Source organism: Athene cunicularia (assembly GCF_003259725.1).
Source record: "Athene cunicularia isolate RWA chromosome 15 unlocalized genomic scaffold, athCun1 chr15_part1, whole genome shotgun sequence".
NCBI classification, from domain to species: domain Eukaryota; kingdom Metazoa; phylum Chordata; class Aves; order Strigiformes; family Strigidae; genus Athene; species Athene cunicularia.
In genome coordinates this window covers 16,062,069-16,077,862 of record NW_020799121.1, presented here as the reverse complement: position 1 = coordinate 16,077,862, position 15,794 = coordinate 16,062,069, and the positions used below count along the sequence as shown (strand labels likewise).

General features: G+C 42.8%; 1 protein-coding gene across 2 annotated transcripts in view; it reads right to left on the bottom strand.

The window, feature by feature from the left end:
- Positions 1–167: 167 nt before the first annotated feature.
- The window catches only part of ZNRF3 (zinc and ring finger 3), an 83,580-nt gene continuing 67,953 nt past the window's right edge, over positions 168–15,794 (bottom strand). The window contains exons 3-9 of one of the 2 annotated variants that reach the window (XM_026859770.1): positions 14,164–14,238; positions 11,179–11,310; positions 10,148–10,258; positions 8,778–8,945; positions 6,663–6,765; positions 4,156–5,901; positions 168–2,963 (exon numbers count right to left, since the gene is read on the bottom strand). In XM_026859770.1, coding sequence (XP_026715571.1) covers positions 2,920–2,963; positions 4,156–5,901; positions 6,663–6,765; positions 8,778–8,945; positions 10,148–10,258; positions 11,179–11,310; positions 14,164–14,238 — 2,379 coding nt within the window. In that variant the 3' untranslated portion in view covers positions 168–2,919. The remainder of the gene's footprint in view (positions 2,964–4,155; positions 5,902–6,662; positions 6,766–8,777; positions 8,946–10,147; positions 10,259–11,178; positions 11,311–14,163; positions 14,239–15,794) is intronic. The other variant, XM_026859771.1, reaches the window with a different exon arrangement.

Genomic DNA, 15,794 nt, shown 5'->3' with positions numbered 1-15,794 from the left:
GAATTAAGTTCCTCTGCTACAGGGAACAGGCAGGTTCCAAACACATGAGGATGCCTTTCAGCAGAGGCATCTATCTGTGTCCTTTCCCCCAAAACAAGAAGGACAACTTCCACATGTATATGCAACAGAACTGTATTTTTGTGTGGTTTTTCCTTTTTTTTTTTTTTAATACAGACATTTGTACACTTTCTTACAAAACTGCAGGTAACTACAACTTTTCTTAAATCATTTTTGGTCGGCAAGTATTGTAAAATCTTTGTGTGCAATTATCATGTATTTACAGGGCCTCATGTTAGTGATTTTCAATGATTATTACAATAATGTCACACACTCTCAACATAAGACATGGCTTAAGATAAATATATTAGTAAATAAATATTCTGAGAACATATTTCCATAGATGAAATGTGCTGCTATACATATACAGAATATATACAAGATGTTTTCTAGCTTTTAAAACATTTTTTAAAATGGTAATGAAGGAGAAAGAGCCCTTTGACCATATTACAAATCTTTACAGCAAATTTTATACAAAACAATTTAAGTGCTATAACTTTAATTAAAAACATTTTAAATAGTGCCTCATGAGCCAAACACAATGAAAACTGTTCATGTAAGTAGTAAAAAGACAGTTTGTTATAAAAACCTTCTACCATGGCCAGCTAGCCTGTAAGTCTGTATGGACATACAGGTAGCAGGGAATTAACTAGATGTTGAATACAAAACCGAACACAGAAAGCAGGTGTAGGGCACCTCTGTGGTAAGGCCTGCAGAGACTGTTGCACTGGCAGAGATTTCCAGAAAATGTGAATGAGACCAGTACATCCAGGAACACCATGAGCCAGAATATTAAAATTTCTTTTTTATAACCACATTTTACCACAACATGCTGTGTAGTTATAGAGCATAATGCATCTCAGGTGGCCTTAGACAGTGCCTCACAAAACACCAAGCAGAATAGCCAAGGTAGTATACCACAGTCATACAATGCATTTCTTTTGAGGAGGAAGGAGAAAGGTAAGACTTAAAAAAAACAACCAAAGAAAAAAACCCAAACCTTTAGAGTTTATTCTCCCGACACTTACCAATTCAGTCATTCAGAGAATGAATATTTTTTCAATAAGCTTTATACACAGAAAATGTGTTTATTGGAATTCTTCTTTTGACCTTATACCCAGATATTGCCTTGTACTAATTCTCTGAACAGCTGTGTGTGTTCATTTAAAAATATTTAATGTTAATTCCTTTAAATTTTTCCTAACTTACTGAATACAGAAAGTAAAAGTAAACAGATGAATCTATCTGTTCTTAGATGTTTCTTTTAAAATGTTTAGTTTGTGACCATAAAGCAGACAAATTAACTTTGCTGGTTCTCACAATCAGCCTGGTGATGTCAAGGACATTACTTTGGCAGAAAATGTAACATGAGGTGTATATCTCTTTTTCATGTCTTTTTAAGTATCTCCAAAGTGTATGGAACTTTGGACAAATCTTTTCAGAAGACTGGCACTGTGGGCATTAAATAATTAGTTTCCCTTTAGGAGAATTCCTGCTGTGAATACACCAGACAGGATGACACTGTGTCCTCAGGCACATGCAGCATGACAGGCAATTTAAACCACGCTATGGTAGCCTCTTACTCAGAAGCTGCTGTTTCCACAGGAAACAATTGCTATCAGAAGTGACGACATATATTATCTCATGATAACAAACATCCCCACTAGTACAAGAACAAGAACAAAAGTATGTGCCCAGGCTAATGGGGTACAGAGAGCACTCTGTACACAAGACAAAAATGAAACACAACTGGCTGGGCCCAAGAAACCTTTAAAACAGATCCATCTATGGAAGCTACATCAACCACAGCAAAGAAGAAATGATTAAATCAAGTCCCTCACTCTCCCACATGCACAAAAGGTGACAAGCACTGCTTCCCCTAGGCATGCCTGCAGTCTGTAAGGAAGTAAGACACCTCCTGACCCGCTTCCAAAATGAGCCAGCCAAGCTGCAAGCCCCCTGCAAGCTGTTTTCCTGCACATGTCAGCATTCCTCACAGCCGTAACAGGGGCTACAGGTGCCTGAAAAACTTCCTGTGGGAAGGCAAGGTTCGTTACCTACAAAGGTATTACCTTTTCCAAGCACTTTCTTCTAGCATGTTTGAGGGAAGGGTCCCCAGCATGCTTCACCAGTCAGAAGATACAATGAGGTCCATGGTTTAGCAGGAAGCAAGGACGAGAACATTCTCAGCTACCAGTTTCCCTACCCTCACTCTGTTAAAACTAATCATAATGGCAGGAGACCCTTCTCAGCCAAATCATCAGAGCAGCACGAAAGGGGGAGGAAGGAAGAGAAAGGAGACAGTCCCACGCTTCACCTCCCTCAAAAGCGCTCATATAACTTGCTGGCTACTAGGACTAGTCGGTATCTGAGCATCCATTCAGCAGCTGCATCCCTCTGGACTACTATATTTCAAGGTGCTATCTGGTTTCTAAGGCAGGTGTAGCCCTGAGCTTATCGAAGGCTGGACTCCTTTAAGTAGGAGATAAGCATCTATACATAGCCTGGCTTATTTAACACACCGTGTTACCCCTCAGCAAGAGCTGACACGGTCACTTCTAAAAAGAAAATATAAATAACACTTTGTCATTAATATAGAAATGACACTAGAGCTCAGAAATGCTCCACACCATGTCCCACACGGGCTTTGAACACAAATGGAGGCCTGAAGGCTTCAGGTAAGAGGGACAAAGGAGATAATCAAGCTGATGTGGACTCAGAGAAAGAGTATGGGAAGTGTGGGAGGGACTTCTCCACATTACCACTTTTGTGTGTTTATCAAAGCTTAAAAAAAAATAAGTCCATGAGAATTTGGAGTCTCTGATAAGCTCTGCTTCTCCATCTGGGATCATCTGGACAGGTCTAGTCACCGATTTGGCTTCTCTCCAAGGGATGAGATCCAGCACCTGAAGGATAAAGAAAACTAAGGAACATTGCATCTTGAATAATGCCTCCAGTTTTGGGGCCCCCAGAACAAGACATCGACTGACTGGAGCGAGTTCAGCAGAGAGCCAAGGTGCTCAGAGGGCTGGAGCACTCACCCCATGAGAAGAGGCTGAGGGCTGGGGCTTGTTCAGCCTGCAGAAGAGAAAGCTTTGGCAGCACCCCCCAGCAGCTCTGCAATACCTGCATGGAGGTTGTCACAACGATGGAGCCAGGGTCTTCACAGTGATGCATTTTGGACAAGAGGCGAGGAGCTTAAGTTGAAACATGAGATGTTCAGGCTGGATATATGGAAAATCTTTTCACCATGCTGGCAGTCAAGCACAGGAACAAGGGGGCCCAAAAGGAGTGCGCTCTACGTCCCTGGAGGTTGTCATGGCCTGACCAGATAAACATAGCCTAATCTGGCAAGCTGAATAACTTGGTCTGATCTCAGAGCTGGCTCTGATTTGAGCAAGAGGTTGGACTAGACAACAGCCTGAGGTCCCTTCCAACCTAGGGTATCCTACCATTCTCTAAACATCCTTAAAAGCAGCCCTAGCAAGAGAGGTAAGGACTACCCCCTTCATCCTGCTAGTGGTTCTTAGTGTATGTCAACAGCAGAGGCTTTCCCACATATTCTTCTACTACAGCAATTCCAACCTTTTCTCTTTTTTTTTTTTTTTTTTTTTTTTTTTTTTTTTTTTTTTTTTTAGTTCTTCAGTTTGTCTGTCCCCTCCCAGCACTGCGGCCGTGCCTGCTTAGGCACCTTGCCACTGCTGCCACGACTGTCACAGTGTCCCTGGCTGTAGGAGCTCTAATGGGGGCCTGGTACTTGCAATCACTTTTTCCCTTCCCCACAAAGGATGAGTATGAAAGCTCTTATCTTACTTAAACACGTGAGATACATGATAAAGGTGTTAGATAAACACCTCGGATGCCTGAGTATGAAAGCTTTTCTCTTACTTAGTAAACTATGATCTTCTATTCTCTAGCTATGACCAAGTGAGCACAGGTAACAAGAGAACAGCACTTCTGGGTGAAGGATTAGTCGACAACCTACTCTTACACAAAGGATGGCAATAAACTTTATGGCTGCAGGTATCTAGGAAGCTGGAGCATTTCATAGGCTAGGACAGAAAGGTAGCGAGTAATCCAAAAAAGCACACATACTACCTGTGGCCATTGTGGTTGTCATCAGCTTCTGGGAGTTGGGAGTGGGACCGGGGAAGAACATTCCAGCTTCCTCCTCCTGAGAGTAGTTCTGCCGTAGGAATGATGTTGCCTCGTAGCACACCTCCCTCTCGTCCTGTACCTCTCCGAGACCTTGGCATTGCAGGTAAGTATCTAGCTCAGGTGTTCCATCCCAGGAACTGCAGCCTCCTGCGTGGGTCCCTTGGCACTCTGTAGGTAGGATCAGCTCACAGTCTCTGTCTTCAGGAATTATGGGAATGCGTTGACCCAGATCACATACACCCTTACAGCAGCTTGGCAAGGTGTCATCAGGAAGCGTGTACTGCACGTTCACTGCATAGTCTTCTGTATAGCAGCCACCACCTCCACTGCCACTGTTGCTACTACAGGCTACCTGCTTCTCTTCATAAAAGCAGCAGGGCAACCCCTCGTATTTCACCCCATCTGTCCTATGTAAGTGGTCTGAGTTAATACTGTACAAGCCCGGGGTGCTCCCTGACTGTGGTTCTATCCCAGGGCCACACGTCCCCCAGAGCGGAGGGGTGAGGAAGAGCGCGCTGCAGTCGGCCGTGCCGCTGCTGGGCTCCAGGGCAGAGTGCTGGAGTTCAAAGCAGCACGCGCACGCTTGCTCCACGAGCGGCCCCGCTATCTCGGGATTCTTCCAGTTCCTTTTAACATCCAAGGCAGCACCGGGAGTGGCCTCGTGTCCTCCCTCTGAGGTAGTGCCATTTGGATCCCTGTGCTCCAGTGAGGAATTACTGCTGTAGTTCATATCCATGCTGCAGTTAGACAGTTGGTCCCCTGAGGAAGAAGATGGCATAGGCCGGCAGTCAGCACCCATCAGACTGTGACTGGGGGCTGGAAGCTCGTCCTGGGGGGGCCCCTCCAAGAGAACAACTGCACCCCTGGTTGTGCCACCGACCTCACCCGCTCGGCAAGGGCTCTTACTGCGGTAAACGTAGGGGTCATAGTCACTGCTCAAAGAGCTGCGAAACGTGGAGCAGCTCCCGTAAACCCCTTGGTTGCTGACCTCGGTGCAGTCAACCATGGAATCACTAGAGGAGCAGTGGCACTGACCAGAGCTGCTGCTGCTGCTGTCGCTCCCAGGGCAGTCGGCCAAATACCCGCTGCACACTGAACGATGGCCATGATAGCAGCTGAAGCTGGAGGTACTGCAGCTCTCCAAGCGGGATGAGGGCACTACGTGTACCACAGGAGGGAAAAGCATGCTGCTACCAGGCTGAAAGGCACGGGAAGGACCCTTTGAGGAAATGCCAGCTGGAAGCTGTCCATCTTGCTCAGGGTAACTAAGGCCTTGGAAGTAGTAGTGCTGATACATGGTGTCGTACTGGGAAAAGCACGCCGCTTTGGAGAAGCTGCGTCCACCAAACTTGGGTCTTCGGAAGTTGTGAGCTGGAGAGTAAGCCCTATGCTCCAGGCTGCAGTGATGCGTGTTTAAAGCATGGTCCAAATGAATAGGCTGGTAGCTCCGGATATAGGCTGGGGACGGGGCTTGGTAGAGGCTCTGTTCGCCATGTCGCTCGACTGTAAGCACTGTAATAGGGTTTCCGTGAGGGTCCATGCTTGTCCGCGTGGGATACGCTGTTATCGGGTTGGCTCTGTGCACCCGGCCTGGGTAATGGACGGGCAGAATCACCCTCTGCTGCCGGCTGCGGGCTGGGTTGATGGATTCCAGGCAGACTGGACCTGCATTTCCCTTCTTCTGTTCTGAATGAGAGAAATAGAAGTGGAGAAGCAGAAGTAGGAGGGAATAAAAGGGAAAATATTTTATGCAAGACAGAAGGATATTTTGTTCTGTATTTCATTACATTATGCACACAACAGGCAACTATTTTTTACACAAAAGGAAAAATAACAAAGACGAGTCAAGAGCATCTGCCTGGAAGACTTTGAAACACAACTGTATTCGCTTGAAAAGGAAAATGAGTGATTTCAGATACTGTTTTCATACATGCAAAACCTTCTGCTTACACAGTATTCTGGATCTTGCAAGTTAAGTTGTTGCCAGAGTTTTCACTTTATACATTATTTTACATAAATGTGTATTAATAGAAAATTTTTTCAAGACAGAGGAAATGGAAGGGGGAGAGGGCAAATAAGGGAAACCACATTCCAAGTTAAAAGACCATGGAATAATAAAAACCAATACATAGTCTTTTCTTCATAATTAGCCAGAGAAAACATACCCGTCTATTATATCTATTTGTCCTCCTTGCATTCAGAAGCTGACCAATGCTGTCCTCTGCTGGGCATCGCACCCAGACCGAGGGAAACCACGAATGTGACCTGTTAGTCCAGGGTACGCAGTCGTTTTTAAAGAAGTTAGTCTTTATTGTAACACAACCCTAGAGACAGTTAGGACTATCAGATCTGTGGAGATTCACAAACAGGCACAATTTCTGTTTCACCTTGTAGGCTGTTAAGCCCGAAATGGACGACACAGCAGAGCACCCGGGTGCAGTGCTTACCTATGATGTTATGGCGGCAGTGAGGGCAGGTATGATGCTGCAGTAGCCATGGATCCACACATTTCTTGTGAAATCGGTGAGTGCAGGGAATGACACGCAGTTCCTACAGGAACAGATGAAGGAACGTGAAAAAGTACTCCTTCCTAATGAGTGAATTTTTCACAGCTTATTCCTAGTTTTTTTCAACCTAGCTACTAAATGAATCAATTATTAGTCTCAAAGTGGTAAGAAGGAAGAAAATGACATCTGTTCAACACAGCCAAAGCACAACAGCCAGTGATCAGGTGTCACTAAAAGAATAGTCTGCAGGCACGTTAGAACTCCACGCAGAATACTACTTTTCTTTAGGACAATTTAAGCTGTGTGTCCCTATGACCTAACTCCTTGAAGGAGCCTATGATTACAGTTTTCCTTGATATATTAAATAAACTTTAAAAAAAAATTTATCAATAGAGTCCACTTAATGATGCATCTTGCCTACAACTATTAGCAATTGAAAACACTCAGGGAAAAGCAAAACCAACACAACGTATATGACACTTTTTCCCTGCCCAGCACTCTCATCCTTCAGCTATTATCTGTTTACAAGACTTCCCGAGCTGGATATCTAACAGTTCAGAAACCTGTAACAGATCTTTCTTCCAAGTACCATTGAAGTCTCCCCATGAGCTCAAGTTCTGAATTTGTAACATGCTTTGGCAGGAAGTTCCACAGGGCTACTACCAGCTGGCAGAGAAACACCACATTTTGATCCAGATTGGATCCTAGCAGTTTCACTTAATTGCACCCAAACTTGTATTGGAAAAAAAATGAATGCCTGATTCCTGTTCATGCTCTCCATTCACAATTTTGTACTCATTCTGCCCCAAAGTAATCTAGGACTAAACAGTCCTAAGCCCAGTCAGTCATTTTTTTTGTACAGAAACCATTCAAAATCTTTGATCGCTTTGAGACTGCCCTTTTCTGAAGCACCTTCACTTCCAACGTATCTTCTGTGAAATGAGATCAGAAGTACACACAGTACCCAGAGAGCATGACTGACCTTATACAGTGGTGCAATTATGTTTTCTGTTCAATTCTCTAGTCCTGTCTCATTTCTAATATTTGATTTGCCTTTTTGACTGCCACAAAGCACTGATCTGCTTTCACAAGGCTATCTAAACTTTCACAAACTATCTAAACCAGCTTCAAGATCTTGCTCCTGAACAGTAATACTCACCTCATAACCCATCACTACTACATGTGAAGCTCTTCCCTATGTGTATCACTTCATGCTGAAGTTCATGCATTGAATTTCCTGTCCAATTTTGCACAGCTCTTCTGAGGTTCTTGTCTGCCTTAATCCCTGCTACTCTGAATAATTTCCCATCAGCTAACTTTATTAACTTTCTGTTTGTAGCTTGTAGCACTCAAATACTGCAGATGGTATTTTCTGTTGCCTTAGAGATGATGAATCATATCAAAATGTCCTCAAACAATTTTTTTATACGAAAGTTCAAAGCTGTGATTATTGACTGCCTCTATTCTAAGGAACCTATTTTCTATTTCATCCTTTCATTACTTCCTCTGGGTACCACTGTGTCACAGAAGGCAAGCTCTAACGTCAATGCAGCGATGGTAATTAAGAAGTCAAAAAATGGTTCCTGAACCTTTTGGCATCACCTCCTTCTCCTCCTCTGGTTTCGCAGCAGTGCTGCATACCTGACATTTTAAAGACAAGGTGCCATCAACGCTTGAGAAATTAAAAACAAGATGCATCCCTTACGTCCAACCGAGCTTGTGTGCACCATCACCTTAGCACAGAATTTGTTAGAAATACCCAGAGAACTAAATGCTGGGTAACCTTGACTTCTTTATGAGTTCTTCCTCAGAAAAGCAACTGGATGGAGGTACTGGCTTGCAGAATGAGATCTCTCACTCTGTAGTGTGCCAAAAGGCCCCGAGATCTCTTTGGGAGCTGAAGATTGCAGCTGAGGCTGAGCCAACTACTCATTGCCATCAGTCTGGCAAGCAGCACCACCTCAGTACACATTGTACCCAGCAGCCCCGGAACACAGTGCTAAAATAAACCAGCTACATTCTCAGCCCATGTTGAAGAAACCATTTATCCTTTACCTCCCCATCAATGTACTTCTCCAAGCAGATGGCACAGTCAGAGGTGGAGCTGCTACTGAGTGTGTCCAGTGCTCCACAGCTACCCTCCCGGTGTCCCTTACTTTTGGACTTAAACTTCCTGGTCTCCATTTTTTCCAATGCTTGCACTGCAAGCCTGTTCATGGAATTCTACAACAGAAGAAAGAAAGAAAGAAAGAAAGAAAGGAAAAAAAAAACAGGCAACATTGCTGCGTAAGGTAATATAGTGCAGTAGCAAAGAAACACCACCGTATCACATTAATGTATCTTATGAAAACACGCCAGGCCCAGACTAATGTACAATTTCATAAATTAGGCAGAGAGAAAGCTAATTAGAATTCAGATCAGAAGCCTGATGAAAAGAATGTATGCCACATGCAGAATGATAAGCTACTTTGAATCGAAACGGGGTGAAGGTGCTGACAACTGGGATACACTGCAACTGCTCAACTGACAGGCAGCAACTACTCACGGCAACATAGAAGACTTGGCCAGGAACTTGTTTTGAACTGTCAATATTGACTGTAATGCCCCATTATGCTGTTACCACCATATTACCAGAAGCAATACTTTAGAGGGATTAAAATGAAATGTTACTAAATTAGCTGTATTATTCTCCCCTCCCCTCAAATTTAATCAATAACAGAAGTTTAGGAAGGCAGTGGGTTCTTTTCATTTTACTGTAGAATTTATCATCCCCCCTTTTCACACACTGCTGTTGGCCCATAACATCTCTGTGTTCCTACTCAATGTGCCCAAAGCAAGAGTCCCAAGCATCTACAGTGCTCTCCATTCCTTTTACCTGTATATACTGGGCAGTTTACAACTACAAGCTTCAGAGTCAATTAGCTTCCCCTTTCACGTTTGACAGGACAAACTTCAAGTATCTCACCTAGGATTTCTCCTAAACAAACTTTTTACCTCCAAACCTCTGCCATTAAGAATCAATAGATGTTATTCTATCGAAAAGAGTTACAATTTATTTTCAATCCTGATATTCTCTGCACAATACAGCAACAAGAGCTTGGACTTCTATAGAAATACACCAGTGCTACTAACAATCAACCTCTGAACAACCAGAGATGTTATTCCTTGGCAACGGCCAAACAGTCTGCTTCCGTACTCTTTTCATTTCAGGATTTAACTGAATGAACGTCACTGGTCAGTGAAAATCTCCTTTAAAAGACATCTCCAATATTTCCAAAGGCCTACATCCATGGATAAAACTCTTCCCACAAAGATGGCTATCTTAAGTCAGCGTCCAGCATTTCCAAAAGTAGAGAGCAAGTTCTAGGTCACAGTATGAGGAGCCAACCTTCAGCATTCAGTGAATATCCCATTACCGCTCTTACCTGACTACGTCGCTGCTTCAGTTTGATCTTGACAAGAAGAATGAGGCAAACAAGAGACACAACCACAAAGAAGGCCAGGAAAATTCCCATATCAAAGTACTCGGTGGGTTGCTTAAAAATTAAAAGAAAAATGTTATTTTTCCTTTCTTTAGATCATACTCAGATCTGTTGTTCCTTTCTCTTCCCTACAAGTGCCAAATGTACACAGTCACAACAGCAAAAGTCAAAAGTACACACTGTTCATTAACTAGGATTCTATGAGACAAAACCTAGGTTTCGTATGTCACTGCAAGTGAATGAAATAATCAGAATGCCAGTCACGAGATGTCAGATTTAGTGTCTCTGGACCCATTCCACAAAACCCAGTTTTTTTTAACAGAGTGATTCAGACTAACACAAATTTTCATGATTTATTGGTTTGCTTGTGTACTTAAGTGAGTGAAAATCAACATCTGAATTTTCAGTGAATGATCAGCTTCTCAAATACTTTTCTTAACAGAAGAATGCCATAAAAATGCAAAAAACCCAAAGTGGTAACTGGGACATGGATGACCTCTAGCTTTGTTCTTCTGTAAACTACATATAGAGAGCGTTCAAAAAAAACCTCTAGAAAAACAATTTTATAATTACAAATATCAGGTATCAAGTAATTAACCCATGTTTAAAGTACCACACAGAATTATTTGTTAACACAGGGCAGACCACCTTACAAACCTGAACTATCAGGAGTGTGTATTAACTAAGTTATTTAACTAAGAAAAAAGGAAAACTTCTAGTACATAAATTTTTTAGCCAGTTATATTTTCAAAAGGATCGTTATGAAAGAGAGCAGATACCACATTGTGGATTCCATACTTACTTCAAGTGTAGCCACTTGTCCACAGTGCAGCTGCTCAATTTATTTAGGTCAACAGAATTTCACATTTATTAATGTTCATGGGGAGCAACAAAACACCTCCGCGCTCTGTGCGGTTAGCAAGCACTACATGAAGTAACAGCAATGTAAAATCTAAAGTTTCTTAAAGTCTCACCCGTGGGGGGCGATGCTGAATCCTTGCTCGTGCCACTTTCTGCTTGTTAACTATGTTCATTAGCTTGACAGCATCAGCACCCTTCACATACACCACTGGTCTCTTCAGAGGGTCCTCTGAACCCTGGTTCAGCTAGAACAAACAAACAAACAAAAAAATCTACTCAAAAGGCACATTTCAGGAAAACTACCTCTTTTGGACAATGGAGAGAAGAGTAAAGGAATATGAACGTGGAATCAATTCAAGCACCAATAGTTCTCTTCTAGCCCAGACCTTCACTTAAGTATTCTGCAGAGTTAAACATGACTTAAACTTTTGACTTAAGCTGCTTTTTCTTCACTGACCAAAACAAAGATTAAGGATAGGCAAATGTTATTTCTGAACAGCAGATTTAACTTAACCACATTATGTGCCAGTGCATACATCAATACTGTGATAAGTTAAAATCTGTACACTCAAAAAAAAATGGCCTTGCTACATTTTCAGAACCTTTTGTTATTTCAGCTTTGTAATTATATTATTCACATACAAATTTCTTCAGCTTTCTGAACAATCTCATGTCAGAGTCCTGTCTTTCAGGTTCTCTGTACCTAGTGAAAGTCTGTAATTTCTGATGCTTAACTCAGCAAATCCATTCAAACAGCTATTTGGGTTCTAGCAACCACTAGAGCTATTGATTGCAGGATGAGGACCTCAAAGACTAAAGCATATGAGTAGACAGCTTAATTCACCCTGAAACTTTCTTCCAGGTCCAGGTTAAGTTTTTCTGAAAGGAGAAATCACAGAATCAGAAAATAATGTGGGTGGGAAGGCACCCCACAAGTCCAACCTCCTGGTCAAGGCAGCGTCAACTATGACATCAGACCAGGCTGCTCAGGGCTTTATCCAGTCAGATGTTGAAAACCTTCAAGTGTGGAGACTGCATAACTTCTCTGGACAACAAATCCAGAAAAACAACAACAACAAAAAAATCTAATAAACTACATACCAGAGAGGGGAATAACAAGACAAGAGAATTGTTCTGTTACAAAATGGCACCAACGTGATAAATTCATAGAGCTTATTCCAATACACAGGAAAAATCCTTGTACAGAGGCTAGTGGGTACAAACCATGAAGGCACTGACAAACAGGTGGAAATATGGAAATGGTACAGGGGAAAGGAATCAGATGACAGAAGCGTGAGCAAAGTGAACAAGAATAGTGTATGGCAGAGATACCCATCTATACTGTTGATATGACCTGTTATAAAACACGTAGATATCACCAACTGATATCAGGATCTTATCATCCTGTTTATGAAGTGCTCTACTTAATCTGCCCAGATGAGATGATAGTGACAGATTTCACTGAGACTTTAAAACAGATTCTTCCTAATATTTGACTGGGCCTCTGAAAACACTGATCAAACTATTTTTAAGACAGATGTCTTTTGAGGAGCTAAAATCTAGCTAAAGTACTTGAATCCAACCGATCTTTTCTTGTATTTTCTCCTCCCCATCCCACTGGCAGGGGGGAGCGAGCAAGTGGCTGCATGGGGTTTAGTTGCCAGCTGGGCCTAAACCACAACATCCATGATGTTAAAGGTTCTGAAGACTTTGGCTGAGAATCAAAATGCATGAAACACAAGTGTCCAGAGCAGCATGAGAAGGGAGCCAATAAAATAACTCGTACATTTAGAGTCTGAAAGCTAGGTCTAGTCATTCCTCCCCTGTTTGTGTTTGCACAGGCTGCTGCTCTGTCCTTTATCAGAGCGTACCTTGTCAGCTACTGCACCAAGCCACCAACCTCCTTTCATTTTATTGGTACACCCAAAACATTCAGTTATCCACTAGCCTATTTTCCCAGCTACTGGAGACAGTTCCACACAGTTTATTATCAGGAATCAAGGAAGGGCAGCTGTTGCTGGTAGAAGGAAGAGAGTAAGAGGCAGTAATTATACATTGCAAGTTCAGAGCAGGGTGGCTGAAAATAACTGGAAGCTGTAACACAGAAAAAAAACTGGAAAAAGACAGGTTACATGCAGATATTTTTCTCGTGTATAAAAGGGGAAAAAATATCCCTGAGAATGTTTGCAAGATCAAGGCTGTAGCCTTGATGCACATGCAGAGCACAGTCCTCAAAGCATCCATTGCACAGGGTCTGCATTCCTTTGTCCAACAGATGCTCATTTCAGAATTAAAGCCAGCTTTTACAATGTAAACACTGATGGTCTCTCTTTTCCCCCAGAAACTCAGGCTGCACTTAAAAACATTCAGCTTTACTTGTCTCTTCTGTAGCAGAAACAGCAGGTTTGTTTCAAGACAAAACAAGACTAAATGAAATGCAGATTATTCTTGTGCTTGTTACATTTCTTCTCTCTACTCAAATAACTCAGAATTGCCTGGAAGGATCTTGCCAAAGCATTTCACAGAGCTATTACCCCACCCACTTCAAATGAAAGGATGGAAGTTGTACAGAGACACCGCCCCCCCCCTCCCCCCCAACCCCGCTTGTCTACAAAATATGTAGGCCAGACATCAGCTGTGAACAAGAAATGTTGAATCTTGCTTAGAACCAGGTTTGAAAGCCATTTTGCAACCTCGGAAATAGCAGCTGCTCAACAACAATATCGATCACAAGCTGGGTAGTGCCAAACACCCTGTGTTTTGTACACAGAGCTGTGCAAAGAAAACCTTGACTAGGCAATGGGCCACAAAAAGCTCGCCATGTTTCTCAAAACCTCAACCCCAGTCCTGGATTCTAGCAAAGGTTAGAAGAGAAACATAACTCCTCAAACTTTTCTCTTTCTCATTCTCAACACCTCCATTGCTTCTTGTCTGTCAGAAGATGAGCAGGAAAACAACAGCACCATGTTACTCAGGGTCAGTAGTTGCCCATCTTAAGGCAGGTGTGCTCTGAGATCTATATGCTCTCACGTCTCACCTCAGCAACCGTAAAAGAACCCAGCCGAGGCTGTAGTAAAACTAGGCCCCCTTCTTCATACCTGATCAATGGCATCTGGGTTTTCAGAAACATCAAAGATGACCGCTGTGGCTCCTCGCTGTACTGCTCGTTTTGCCTGCAATAAGAAAGACAGCATACTCAGTCCCACCCCAGAAGATGACTTACCTCAAAAATTACTCCCTCTCCTCATCTCCAGAGAGCAAACTTAAGATTCTGTGTTTCTGTGTAGTTAAAACAAATGACAGCGTAATTACAAACACAGGAGTTTCTGAATCAGCATGGAATACAGTTAAATATTTGTCACTACAGCTCCTACAATCTCTCTGCTCTTTCCTTCTCAAACTCCCTATTCAACAAGCTTTTAAAGGAATTCAAGTATAAAGTCTTTAGAAGGTCTAAATCATAAGAATTTAAAAAAATTATTTTTCTGCATACTATTTAGAAGTGCCATTAAAAAAAAAAATCTTCCCTGTGATCTGAGGTAGAGAGATAAGCTCACTAGGGCAGAAAGGGGACCAGGTTCTTTATACCTTTTCAGTATCATTCTCACAGTCAGGACAAACTCTAGCATACCACAATCCTCGCCGAAAGTACCTCAGAGAATACTGCTCTTTCTGACCATTAGAGGTCAGAACTGTTTCATACAACACTTCTTACTCAGGTAAAATCAGACATACCTATTTAAAAGACTTAAAAGTGCATGGCTTTTCATCAAATACAATCCAAACGTGGAGTTACCAACAGCACGGAGGAGGTATTAGAACATATTAAAATCCCCTGGGACAGAGAAAACAGTATTTTAACAACCCAGGCTAAGACAGGGTATTTTTACCAATTTCTGCCACTCTAGCTCTGTACATTCTGTTCAAATGTTGCTCAATGGCTCCACAGAGAAAACATTCCCAGTAACTTTTCAAAGCTGTTACTGCCTTTGCTGGATGCAGAATGCAAGTAACTATTTCTCCAAGCAATAACATCTGTCACCATCACAGCACTAGACAAGAGGACACTGGCTCTTTGTAGAGACTAGCAGAATCTGAACTCAAATTGAAATACAAAAGAAACATGTGAAAGTGATAAATTATGAAATATCACTGTGTTTTCTAAGAATGCTGGCCAATACAGAGATGTTAGTTTGAACACCTACAGGTCACTTTCTTTACTCTGTTCTTTTATTTCGTTTCTAATCAACCAAGCCCATCAGACAGTGCGTGAGAGAAACCAACTCCCAAAGGGGGTCTCTTTCTCAGCCCTGCAGGTATTTGTCCCCTTTGAAGTCAGCACACCTGGCTAATCACTAATAGCCGCCGGGGCGGGAATGTTAAAAGGAATCCACTAGGCATTCGCCACTGAGTGTCCCTGAGGTGAAAGCTCATCCAGGTTTCCCTAGAAGGCACCTTTTACCGAGATGCAGTTCTTGTGGAACCGTTCAGGCCATTTAGATTGTTCTTTCAGGATCGTCAGTCAACAAGCAAAGCACTTTGATCTCTGGGTGTTTTTAAAGAGGTTGGTTCATAAAGGACCCTTCATTTTGCGAACACGCGCGGCGGTGCATGATTTCCCCCGCCAAGACGGGACGCGTCTTCCCTGCCACTGCGAGAGCGGGCGCGCGGAGGCGGAGGGCTGCGCCGGGTGCCAGCTCCGCGCTGCGGCCGGTACCGGACAGCGGGC